We start from the raw sequence: 12,814 nt of genomic DNA on the forward strand, positions 1-12,814 counted from the left end.
TAACAATAAATAACGCTTAGACTGGCATATGAGCAAAATGAGCTTTCCTGAACCGTTTTTCTAAAGAGTGTGCAACACTCTGCGTCATGGTGACAGCGATGACGTAGAAGCGTAGTTATTCACCATCATCAGAGTATGACACGGAGATCACCGCTGGCACAGACGCACGGTGCGTCAGCTCTAAGCCCTTTCCAGCAAAGTCCTTGCATCTGAAGCGATTATCTTCTTCCACACCCACTCGATGACAACTGACTTGAATTACTGGTCTGTAATTCACTCAAGGACCCCCGGAGGCGTTCTGACCACATGTTTCGAGCAAGGCATTACATCTCCCTAATCCATGCAGTCCCTCATCCCGAAGACCACGGGATATGATTGCGGATGTGTGAGTCTGAAATTATGTAACGGCGGACTGCTGCTGTATTTATAGCGCATCTGTATCAGCCTGCCAGCATCCACTCATTCCTATGTCATCTTGGGACTGCCTATCTATCTATCTATCTATCTATCTATCTATCTATCTATCTATCTATCTATCTATCTATCTATCTATCTATCTATCTATCTATCTATCTATCTATCTGTCTGTAACAATAACTGCATACAGTGTTATGTAAATAAAAATTAAAAAATAGATTTTTTTTAAGCGCCTCATTTCCAATCATGTTCATGACATAAACAGTTCACCACCTTCTTTACTCTGAGTTCCCAGATGTGAGTGAGGTTCAGGTGATGAGCGGGGCTGAGGTGTCAAGTGACAACCATCTGCTAGAGTGTAGTATCAGGTGGCAGAGCAGAGTGCTGACAGTCCTGGTTAAAGCAAACCTTTAGCGAGTGTGCCAGGAACATCTGGTGAGAAAACTGCTCAGAAAACCCCTCAATTAGACGTTAAAATTGATCAGCATTTGGAAACGTTTAAAACACTTTCCTGCACAGAGGAAGGTTAATATATAACATTAAATTGTGCCAGCTGTTTTATGGAACTGTGTCTGTATTTTGATTCTTTTGGTTTAAATGTTTGAGAAATGCTCTTTTTAAGTCTTTTCACTTTTAAATCTTAGGCTGTGAATCCAAGGGACTGACGGGCTGAAATTTCGCCAGCCTTCTTCATCCAGTACCTCCTGGAACATGCTCCTAATGCTGACCTCTGGTGGTTGGTTACAGAACAATCTAAAACCAATCTCAGACCAGTCTCAGTTTCATGTCTGGAATAGCTATAGATTATTACAGAGGAGGCTACAAGTTTGATGGGAGATGCTAATTACTTTGTCAGATGGCTTTTACCTTAATCTTGCATTTAAAATTTTAAAAGAAGAAAAAAAACCCAAACATTTATCACAGTGGTTGTTTCATTTCTTCCTGCTAAATCCTTAATGTGGGTCTAACAAAGTTCCAGTAAGAAAACACAACTTTTGCAACCAGGTAAGAATTACACAGAGACACTGAGTGCAGTCTGATAAACAGTGGGAAAAAAAGCAAGAGTCTTTATTAACCTGCACAACAAAACATCCCTACATCATCTTTAGTGACAGACCAAGGAGCTCTATGCAAACAGCACAGTATACAATTAGACACAGAAGTAGTTGCCAGCACAGAGCAACTTAAATACACCAAGAAATTTATGTTGGAAAAAAAGAGTGTAAAACAAAATAAATACACATATGAAGGCAGGAAAATTTAAGGCTAAAGAGGACTATTGCTGAAGAGCAGGATAAAGAGTAAGTGTTGAATTGAGTTTTAGAAGGGTAAAAGCACTGCATTTCTCTTAAGAGTAGGCAGACAGACTGGACCAAATATTGACTTTAAGGCGAGGCGTCTGAATAGCAATGAATTTATACTTAAACATTAACCCTGGTGTGAAAAAGTAGTGGTACTCTGTAATGTGAAAAACAAATTTCACTGATATGTGTGGCGAACCTTCAGTTACATTCTGCATTCAAATGCACCCCTGCTAAAATTAAATTACAAAAAGACAAACTAAAGTTAACAAATAGAATAAATACTCTACAAACACACCACGGAGCGGCTGATGTCCTAAACAATTACAATCTCCAAAATACTAGCATTCATCAACACTACAGGATGTCCTAAGCTACAGGTGCACTGTAATTAGCTTTAAAAAAAAAAAACCCAGCTCTGTAATCATAGTCCTGACTGTCTTCTCTACTCGCTGGAGAAACATCAGCAACAAGGCTCTTGTCGCCTCTCTGTTTCTCCTTAATGGCACCGAATCAATATCTACCTTACATCAAAAATCCAGCCGGTGAACAGAAAGGTAGCACCTTATTGTGTGATTTACAATCACGCTGATTTTGAGTCAACATAAGGGGAGGCTGATTTTCAGGACGACGTGCGGGTTTCACAGGTGGAAAAATCATCCTTTTTATGCTCATGTGGGGAAGATTAAAGCAGTCTAAGGACAGACTAGTGGAGAGGGGATAAAAAGAGACATCGGAGGAGGATTTGGGGGAATACAGAGGGCTGATGCCTCTTTCCTTTCAGTCTTTTCTCACTCTTGTTCTTCATTTTACCCTCCATGTTTGACTTTTTTCCCTCACCATCTGTACGCTGTAGTTTCCATTACACCCCGAGCTTTATTTGTCTTTGTAGTATTTGGGAAAATGGGCATAGTCTGCTGGTGTGTGTAATAAACAGGGATGTACAAAAACTTTATGTTTAAATGTGACATTTAACATTCGAGTTTTCCTTTCATGACCAGTTTCTCATGCTCATTTGATTGTCCATGTTTCTCAGAATCTTCACGATTCCCCGTGTTACTTTTCTGCATTTACTTTTCTCTAGACGAAGGCTTCGGGAATTTCACTGCCGTTGATTTTGATGTAGATCTTAGCAGTGTCCTCCTTCAGCTCTTGCTGTTTGTAGAGCGTCCGTCTGTACCAGATCAAGTAGAGAGGTAGCAAGAAGCCCAGCATGCTCAGTGCAAAGAGTCCAACATTGACCTGGAGGACAATACCAGAATTAGCCATGCCCAAGGGTTGAATCTGTGAGTGTGTTTGAGTGTGTGCATGTCCATACCCAGAGTGGATCTCCCCCCAGGGGTCCCATCATAGCCAAAAACAGTGGCTGCTGCAGCAGCGCAAACACAGCACTGACCAGAGACTGCATCCCTGTCAGACTTCCAAACTGTGAGGAGGGATACCTGGAGACACAGGACACAGGAGACCTATCTTTAGCTTCTCAGCTTGAAGCTGCATCCACATACAGAGATAATGTTAAGATAATGTTGTTGATATGTGTGCATATTTGAGGATAGAGGGACACTGATACTTACACAGCAGCATAAAGGCCACCAACAGCGGAGTGAATGAATCCTCTCACTACAGTGTGTAAGATAAACGACACAATCTGGGGAAAGATAAAAGTATAAGAAATCACAATTCATGATCATTTAGGCAGCTCAGTCATTCAGTCTGTTAAATGAAAAGATTGGCCCGTCTTAGCTATTAGCTATTACTTAGCTAAACTGCAGCTGACTGTGATGGCAGTTTACATCTGGTATTCAGTGGGAAAAAAGCTGGTAAGCTCAATCTGGACTACTCACCTGCAGGGGGAGATTAGGCACTAAGCAGGTGATCCCAAATCCCACCAAAAGGATGTTTGTGAGCATGAATGCTCGCAGTGCGTTGGTCACCTTCTGGATCTTTCTGTCTCTGCGCTTGGTCTTTGTTTCTCCTCTTTAGGTTTAAAGCAGAAAGAAGGAGGAGAGGTCATTTTATCAGGCACTGATTTCATAATACATTTTTTTTTGGTTCTATTCATCACACTCTGGGGTTCATTCTGCATCTCAGAGGGCTACTTATACTTGACTTACTTGCTTAAAGGTTCCTTGTCTTCCTGTCCATCATCACAGTCCTTCAGCTTCCAGTCCATAATCTGTCCAATCACCGGAGTGGTCATGAGACAAAGCAGCTGCAGCACCCCAAAGATGGAACTGTACAGACTCACTGAAACAGAGATCACAACATGAGCATACAATAAAAAAGAGTGAGGAGTAAATTCAAAATACAACGACAGTTGGAAAGAAAGATTAAAAAGGTGGCAGATGGACAGAACCGCATCTAACTTGGTTAATATGACAGTATAGTTAATATTTAGCTCCTAGCATTAGAGCTATATTGAATGGAACAGCAGGGAACATGTTAATAAAGTCAATAAGATGCCATTATTAGGAGGGCAGTGAGGGTGTGCAGGTTAGCTGCCTAGGGGAGGATGTGCATCATGTGAAAAGGCTCATATGGTGTGCACCCTTCACTGCTGCAAAGTTAGTTAATAAGTACAGCAAATGGTCCTTCAAATGGGTTTATATTAAAGCTGAATGACAGATCAAGGCTTTATGTGCACCCAAGGTCAACCAATGAATAAAATAACTAGCTGCTTAAAAAGGGGTTTTTAGATGACGTAGTGCTATTCAGTATTGTGATGATAAACTACATAAAATTAGAGGCTAAATTCTAAGTATTTTCTACTTGAAATGTAATATTTTAGTAATCTAATGATACAGCAGTAAGTTGGTTTTTATCTTACCAACTTCCATTCTTTCCACTGGAAATTCAATTAAAATCAAGTAAGTCCATCTGCTTTCAAGTTATGATTCATATTTGTTGAGGGAGAAACAGCAAAAGCATTCATGTTTGGATATGGACGCATACTTCAAGCAAAAAAAAAAAAAAAAGTAGAAAAACTGACCTGTGTTGAGGTCTCCATCAGTGAGCGACTCCAACACACTGTTCATGGCTCCCATGTAGAACAAAAGGCGAAGTTGTGTCATGGACATTGTCACCAGACTGAGCAGGAAAATTGGGGTTGTGATAGTTTTCAAGAATGACTGAGCTGCAGAGGAGAAATGGAAAAAAGATAAATTGCACACATTTGTGTAAGAAGAGGATACGGGGGGTTTGCTTTTCAATGCTGCACTCTTACATTCTTCTTGTGGCTTGCACTCCATTTCCAGGTCTGTGGTGGAGAGGCAAAGATTGTTTCCATCTTTGGCAATCAGCTCCTTCTGCTTCGTGTTGGTGCCCACGCTTAGACGACGGCCCACTGTGGTCACTTGCTTGTAGAACTGCTTTCCTGTGATTTTATGGTCGAAACCCAGCCAGCTGAACTTGATCTTCACACTGAGAAAGCAAAGGATGAGAAAGGGATTAAAAGGCAGGATAACAGGAATGGGAGTAGAGAGGAATGTGTAAAGGATAACAGAGGAAAGCGGCAAGGGATGGGGTCATGGAGGAACTGAACAATTAAAAAAGAATCCATCCATCCATCCATCCATCCATCCATCCATCCATTTTCTGAATTGTTTGTCCAGTTCAGGCAAAAGGGCAAAGTTTTCAATGGGGCCCAGATATTATAAGTAGAAAATGCTGACAAGTTCTGTGCAAATCAGCAGTGAAAATATTTTTAGCTAACATTAATCTGTATTTACCAGAAGGATGAGTCCGTGTCAGCAGATATCAGACAGACTTTAACCAGACTGTTACTCTATGTATTGGGGACTGCTGTTATTTATTAATCCAACTTTAGTGTTTCTAACACAGCAACCAGTGTTTTAGTCTGTTAGAAACACTAAAGTTTGGGGTGCCAGGGTGACTCAATGTTGCATCTCTTTATCTTCTTTATTTGAGCACTTCTGCTGTCACTGGCATCTGTGTGTCAGTGTCTGCATGTGTGTTACTCACGTGTAGTCCATATCTTCTGGTCCTGGGAATGGTTCCAGTGGCCAGTTGAAGAAGCAGTTCATGAATACCAGTCCAGCACAGGCGGCCCACACCACTAGTATAGTGATGAAAGGTACGCCAAAGTCATAGATCACCTGCATCCAAAACAACAACCGATAAATTCAAAATATGGTGCAGGCAACAAACAAAAAACAAAAGTTTTAAATATATTTCTTGATCCAAATCTCCAACAAATTTCACAGTTTTATCCTCAATTTTTGGACAATACCTGTCTGGGGTTACTAGGTTCTCACACAATTCTTTCAGTTTTTACAATGCACTTTGATAACAAGGTTAGACAAGACAGAAGTTATCCTGTATTGATCTCTGCAGGAAAACTCATTCCTTGCATTTAACCCATCCTGAGAATTAGAACCAGTTCTCCTAAGACTTCTGGTAATCCACCTGTGGACCAGTTCTGGATGTTGGCAAGTGTCTTTGACAAGGTTACAATGCCAGGAGAATATACGCAGCCTCAGTGTTTCTTACCTTGACACCGGGAAAAGTGACAGCAGAGGATGCGTAGGAGCCAATCATCAGGGCAATGAAGGTTGAACGGAGGTCCCCAAACATATTTGGGAGCTAGAAAGGAAACGAAGAAAGAAACAGGGAAAGAGGCCATAAGCTTCACAGTGTCTTTCTTCTCTAGATTTTTGCATTAGGTTGCAAGTGAGATGAGATACTGTATACTGAACTGAACTCTACTGCAGCGTAGCTGCACTTAGTTTAGTTTGAGAGGGAAGTGAGGGGGTGTGTGGAGGCACTATGAGGCTGGTACCTACTGACAATGGGGTCAGAGTTTACAGTGGGACCCAATTAGCAAGCAGACATGTCTGAGAACATCAGAGAAAATGAAAACACAACAAAGTGACATGAAACCAGCCACATATAAAACAGCATCACATAACACACGCAGCTGTCCAACATACGACACTGCTGGCGAGCTCTTTACAGCTGAAACAATCGGAGGGGCGGCTGAGGCGAGGTGACATTTGAGGACAAAAGATGTGCTGGACACGGAATATGGTGAGAGCGACGAGTACAAATTCATTTCTCGGTCTTTTAATACACTTTGATGCAAATGAAAATGGATTTGGAAGAGAAAACAGGAGCCAGCGGGTGGCAAAACATCCAAATACAAAGGCATTCACAAGCTGTTCTGTTTTTCAAGAGACTGAACAACAACAAGCTCATTCAATTACACAAGAGCGAGGAAGGCTAAGGAAGAGGTATGTGTTTGTGTTTGAGTTCTGAAGTGAGAAAGCATGTGCACTCGAGCACCCAGGTCACAGGAATTCCCAGCGCTATCAGTGGGAGTATTTGGCAAACTATTCTGACTGACTTTAAAATATTAATGTTACTGTGTATCTGCAGCCGCTGGGTGAACCTAAAGTGGACAGGTGACCCGACATTGGCCGGGAGCCAGGAGTGGCCGTTAAGGGCAGCTGCGTGTTACCCAATATCCCTCAGCTGAGAATGAATTTCTTAAGGTCTGTGGAGAAGTCATGAAAAATGAGTCAAGGAGCAGGGTTGTGTCTAATGATTAACCCAGCACTGAGGCTTTCTTGTAAATTAGGCTGCCAAGGAGATGAAGTGAAACAGGGTGTGAGGGGGAAAACCTCTTTTTAAACACCAACTCTGAAGGCTCCTGGGGGCCGAAGCTGACAGGAAGGGAGCAAACAAAGCCTTAAATCATGGTTTTACTATAACACTGACATTAAGGGCCATGCCAGCAACTAATGAGAGATTTAGGCAGATGCAACAAATACAATGGGAGAAATGTGAAATGTAACAGGAAGAGTCAGTGCTGGTATAGAATTGGGTTGTTTCACTGGGAGATTTAGTGGAGTAGAGCCCCTCTCTGGTGAACAGCATCACCATGGTAGAGGACTGGACTCCTGTGTGAGTCACTGCAGGCTGAACTGATGTCAAGGCCTGAGAAGAGGCAGGGTGGAGAATGGCAGGAAAAGAATGCAAATAAATTGTGATCATCTGACCATTCATCTCTGCTTGTGTATCCTTTTTTTTTTTTTTTGCTCCTAAGTTGTCTGTGTGAAATTTGATGAATTGTGTCAAAGGATGCGACTTTAGGGACTAGGTTTTGACAGGTTTGTAAAGCGTGAATTTCTGGTGTCTAGCGTTAACTGCAGTAAGCAAAGATGGGGGATGAAATTCCCGAGTCGGCTTTCATGTCCTTTCTGAAGCGCAATTATAGCTGCAGTGGAAAGTGATAATGAACCATGCTGTTGTACTTTCTCTCCCTCTAATCAACCCCCTTCCCTGCTATCTGACACTAAGCTTGGTAGTCCACAGTTCAACATAAGAAAAACTAAACAAACTAAACTAAACAGGAGACAGGCTGAAATGCCAGACAAGAGGGGAGGGAGAGGACAAGCAGGCGGGGAGCCAGCAAACTATTATAACAGAGCAGTAACAGTGAGACAAAGAGCTGTGTAGATAGAAAAGTATACATCTGGACAAACATCCTGCAGCAGGTGCATGGACTTGCATTGGTGTGCACACTTACTGTGAGAGAGGTGAAGGTCAGGCACATGCCCCCGAAGCCATTGAAAGTAAGAGCAATGAAGATAAGAATGGAGAGTTCTGCAAAAAAAAAAAAAAAAAAAAAGTACAGATGTTACCTCAAAAACCACACAGGACTGTAAATATTACAGTGCAAAAAAGGCTGCTCTTCACATGGACTTACCATTTGGTTTGTAGGCGCCATAAGCAATGAGTAGACAGGACAATCCAAAGCAGGTGCTGAAAATATATGACTGTGTCAAGCACTTCTAAGAACAATCCAGCTAACATTACTTAAGGCTTCACGTATATTTTTCCACATATTACATCAGGGTTAGTCTGGATAATGTCTTCCGTTCCTTGCTTACCTTCCCAGCAGTCGCAGTTTGCGAGGCCCATATTTATCCATGACAATCCCCAATGGCAGCGTGATGGCTGAGAGCAGGAAGGAGCCCACTGTGAAAGCCAAGTTCAGCATCTCATCCTGTTCTTTACAGATCAGCCAGCCGTTCATCCTCAGGGGCCCATCCACAGGGGCCAGGGGCCTCATCTCGACACCGTCTCCCAAACCCACTACACCAGAGTCACTTTCATAGTAGTCAGTGTATTCATCAGACGTCTCTGCTGCCAGTGACTGGGACAGATTGTAGCTGGAGCTGTTGCCTGTGGATTGAGATAAAAGTTGGTGGAATATAAGGAGTTAGATAAAAGCAGAAAATATGCAATGAGTTTGGATGGTTCAGGCTGACAAGATGTGCTTTTTTCCTTTAGAAGTTAGTGGTTTTTGACAATAAAGCAAACAAAAAAAAAACCCACCATCCAAAATAGACACAGTGTTGTGAATAATCAGGAATTTTTAAGGCTCTGCGCTGGGAGCTGGGGCTTTTTGTCATACAGATAAAATCTGAAGAATGCAGCTCTGTTTAGTTTAGTCATATCTGTAATACATCAATACACAGTGGTCACATGTGCACAGCCAGAGATACGCGTATTGTGAATCTCAGTATAAGATAAAAATTTGCCCTCAAAGATGCTTAAGATGCAGTTTGGATTTTATTATTACTTTGAATTGATAGAGACAATAAATGATGTGCTAACGCTTGCAATAAACTTCACATTATTATCAGAACCTGCAAGGAGATAATGTGAAGAAGTACAAAAGTCCAACAGAAGTCCAGGTGATGAAGTGAGGGGAGCAGTAGTTTTGGAATTTATTAGCGATAGCTTTCCGTACCAGGCTTTCGCAGTGGTGTCGGCCACCTGTTATCTTTGTAGTCACGGGAGGCAAGCGTGTGTGCGGCTTTCCAGCGTGATGCAGTGTGACGCACTTCATGACAAAGTGCCAAAGTCTTCCTCAAGGAGACAGATCATGACTGGGACATGGCGCTGAGCTGCTGATTGACAAACTATACTGCTGAATGCGCACTAAATACTTAACAATGTGTCTTTATGGCACTGGGTAGCCTGGCGCAATACAAATTATTAAGGCTATAAAATAATGACTGTTGGCACTAAGCTAGCACTGTCAGCAATAAAAGATAAAGCATCAGATGAACGAGCAGGCCTCTGTTGCTTTATCTTGTTTCAGCTGATATTTACATCCATTTCACTTTTGGAAAATTTTAATTATGGGATACAAAGCAAAAAGTGCACTCTCTATATTCCAGGTGATAAACACTTTGTTGATCTGCAGCTAAAATGGCCAAATATATGCTTCTTGTACCATTATCTTACATTTCACCACATTTTTCTTACTGTCTCCTGGCCGAATTTCTACTGTTTTATCACTTTAACTCTCTGCCCTTTATCGCTGTACTTTAAACTCATTACCAATAATAAATACATGCTGCTGATTGCTTTGTTCCTCAATCATGTCTTTAAAAAAAGCTGAGCTGGTGCTTGCTGCTGTCTTCTTTTTTCTCTTAGGTCATCAGAACAAGATAAGATGGCTGTGGCAGTTCTCCAGGAAGTTACTGCCCAACTGTTACTTCACTGGTGGGTGAAGTAACAGTTTTGTACTATCCTATAATGTGGCGTTCCTTTGCTAGTTAATATGTACGGAATAGCCTTTAGTCCTTTAAATTTTTGAATACAGAGGTGAGTAAAGCATTCCCCTACAAACTGCAAATTTCAGTTCAAATAAATCAGTTGGGTAAATTCTCCAGGACTGATTGTGAACACTAATCTGCTCACCTCTGTCCGGCCATAGGGCACCACAGAGTGTCCCCTGGGGTCCAAAGAGTACGTCTACCCTTGTTTATTCTCTTCTAAAATACCACCCCTGAGGCCACTTAGGCTGAGTGCATCAATCCCACCTTTGTTCTTAACCACGAAAAGTATCTAGCATACGTTTAGTCAAAGTGAGGGACCACGAAATAAAGAGAACACGCTGATCAGTCCATCACTGGGCTATCAGTTGACTCTCAGCAAGCTTAATGCAGCGTCTTCCACTGTAAATTCAAACACTCTGAGCTTATGAAGCACTGCAGCCTTTTATCCTTTCACTTTAGACCACCTCACCTACAGTACCTGCTGCCTTGCTCTTTCTTTAACTTGCCTGATCAGGTTTAATCTCCTGAGTCCCTAAAATAGCTCACGACCACTTCACATAAAAAAAAACGTATTCTTCCTGAAGAATGGGAGAGGCAAGAACACAGCAGTGTTGCATTACATGTCTTAAATAAAACCTCACTCCTAACAAGATGGCACTTGCTCCCTATTACATAATACTTATTTCCTCAGGGTATTTCAGCATACATAGAGTGGAAAGACACTTTCCCAAAACTAAGGCAACAGCTCAAGACCGATTGCTTTTTTAGGAGGCATCATGATAACTTTGGGTATATTTTAGGTATGATGAAATACAACAGTTTTGACTCACCCTCCTCGCTGCAAAGGTAGGAGTAGAAGCCTTCCGACTTGAGCATGATGAGGAGCGATCCCCATCCCAGCAGCACGGCGGAGAAGAGCAGATTCTCAATGATAGCAGTCACTGCCATCCACCAGCGCCTGGCAAATGCTGTGGCCAGGGTCGGAGCCATAGTTGAGGGAAGGAAATTAAAGACAGACAGAAGCAAAAAACAAGAGGAAAGAAATTCAGGGAACAAAGGAAGAGAGGGAGAAAGAGAAAGAGGAGCAAGCTGGAAGTGCAGAAAGAACCTCCCTGACTGACGCTCAGGACGAAGGATCACGGCTCACTTATCTGTGAAGAGAAAAGCATGAGAGGAGGGGGGCAGGTTTATAGTTAGCCTATCACTGTGACTGACAGAAAAGAAAGTTGACTTTTTTTTATAGGCTCACAAGATTAATCACTTAACTTTGAACCCAGCAAATGATGACTGGCTGTACTGCATGGAATAAAGTGGAAATGAACCTGTGGAATCTGTAAATCAGAGCTATTTGTTACAGCACTGAAAGTCTCTGTGTTAATTAGATGCAGCGAAGATGGAATGAAAGCTCTAAAGTTTTAAAGCTCTAAGCCAACTAACAATAGGCGGTGAATGATTAACTTTCCTGATTGTACAAAGATTATTACGTCACTCTTCTGAGACAAAGACCTTACATCACATTACAGGCAGTAATAACACATCCATCCAAGGTGGAGTTTCTGCTGATTTCTGGGAAAAGCAAACTGGTCTAAACTGGACACACAGAGCAAATGGGATTCTCTCTTTGCGCCCTCAACCCCATGGCCTCTCATGCCCATCCATCCGTAGCTTTTCTCTGCAATTACTGTGGTACTCCCAAAATATGAAGGAGCTGCAAACAATAAACAAATCAGCTAGAGCAGCCAACCTCTCTCTCTCTCTCTCTCACACACACACACACACACACACACACACACACACACACACACACACACACACACACACACACACACACACACACACACACACACACACACACACACACACCCACACACACACACACAGAGTACTGCAAACAGACTCTAGATAAAGTTTGTTTAACCAGTAAAATAAAAGTAGTTGCAGAGCTGCAGAGTTAATTGTTGTAGACCTCAGTGAAAAATCACAATTCTCTACAGTACACTTCAGTCATCATGTTGAGGGAATCTACAGTAAACTTCCTTACCTCTCCGGGCTCAAAGCTGCTCCTTCCAGCTTCAAAGTGATGCCTTCTGGTAGGATTTAAACAACCTGGCTTCTGTGAAAGTCCACTTTTATATACTGGGCTGGTCTTCACATAACGCCCTCTATTGACCTTTGCCTGCAGTATGTTTGCACTCTGATCAGTCTTCATTTTGTTGACAGTTTGTCAAAAGAATAGTTATATAATATTAATAATCATGGGTCTAGACCTGCTATTCTTATAAAATGTGGTGAATTATGAATTATGCATGATTAGTACTTTGATTTAACAAAGTAATTGTGCAGTGGGAATTGTGAAAGCCCTGGGTGAGTGGAAAAGATTAATCAAGCCAAACAATGTCTGATTGAAAACAGACTTTTACAGATAATGACAGTAGCCTGGATCAATTGTAGGTGTTGACAGAGGAAGGAAGCAGGCAGCTGACTCATTTCAGTAGTTAGGTC

At 41.9% G+C, this 12,814-nt stretch overlaps 1 protein-coding gene across 2 annotated transcripts; it reads right to left on the bottom strand.

Annotated features, from left to right (window-relative positions):
* Window positions 1-1,449: 1,449 nt before the first annotated feature.
* slc43a2b (solute carrier family 43 member 2b) lies at window positions 1,450-12,414 on the bottom strand. Of its 2 annotated transcripts, XM_030746317.1 has the most exons (15): window positions 12,354-12,414; window positions 11,143-11,463; window positions 8,630-8,924; window positions 8,446-8,501; window positions 8,266-8,342; window positions 6,228-6,320; window positions 5,700-5,833; window positions 4,942-5,138; window positions 4,708-4,851; window positions 4,546-4,563; window positions 3,833-3,965; window positions 3,563-3,695; window positions 3,293-3,366; window positions 3,037-3,160; window positions 1,450-2,960 (listed from the first exon to the last, which is right to left on the bottom strand). In XM_030746317.1, exons 2-15 carry the CDS (start codon window positions 11,300-11,302, stop codon window positions 2,799-2,801), a joined length of 1,800 nt encoding a protein of 599 aa, XP_030602177.1. In that variant the 5' UTR covers window positions 11,303-11,463; window positions 12,354-12,414; the 3' UTR covers window positions 1,450-2,798. The 2 variants fall into 2 exon arrangements, with proteins under 2 accessions (XP_030602177.1, XP_030602178.1); XM_030746318.1 differs by lacking the exon at window positions 4,546-4,563.
* Between the last annotated feature and the right edge of the window lie 400 nt (window positions 12,415-12,814).

The sequence above is a fragment of the Archocentrus centrarchus genome, chromosome 14, assembly GCF_007364275.1.
Source record: "Archocentrus centrarchus isolate MPI-CPG fArcCen1 chromosome 14, fArcCen1, whole genome shotgun sequence".
NCBI classification, from domain to species: Eukaryota; Metazoa; Chordata; class Actinopteri; order Cichliformes; family Cichlidae; genus Archocentrus; species Archocentrus centrarchus.

What these genes read in the sequence shown, in the direction of transcription:
- slc43a2b (XM_030746317.1), bottom strand. Translation starts at nt 11,302, where the DNA reads ATGGCTCCGACCCTGGCCACAGCATTTGCCAGGCGCTGGTGGATGGCA. An exon ending in TCACTTTTCCCGGTGTCAAG is followed by an intron (nt 5,834 to 6,227) that starts GTAAGAAACACT and finishes TTTTGGATGCAG; the next exon opens with GTGATCTATGACTTTGGCGT. An exon ending in GACAAGGAACCTTTAAGCAA is followed by an intron (nt 3,696 to 3,832) that starts GTAAGTCAAGTA and finishes TTAAACCTAAAG; the next exon opens with AGGAGAAACAAAGACCAAGC.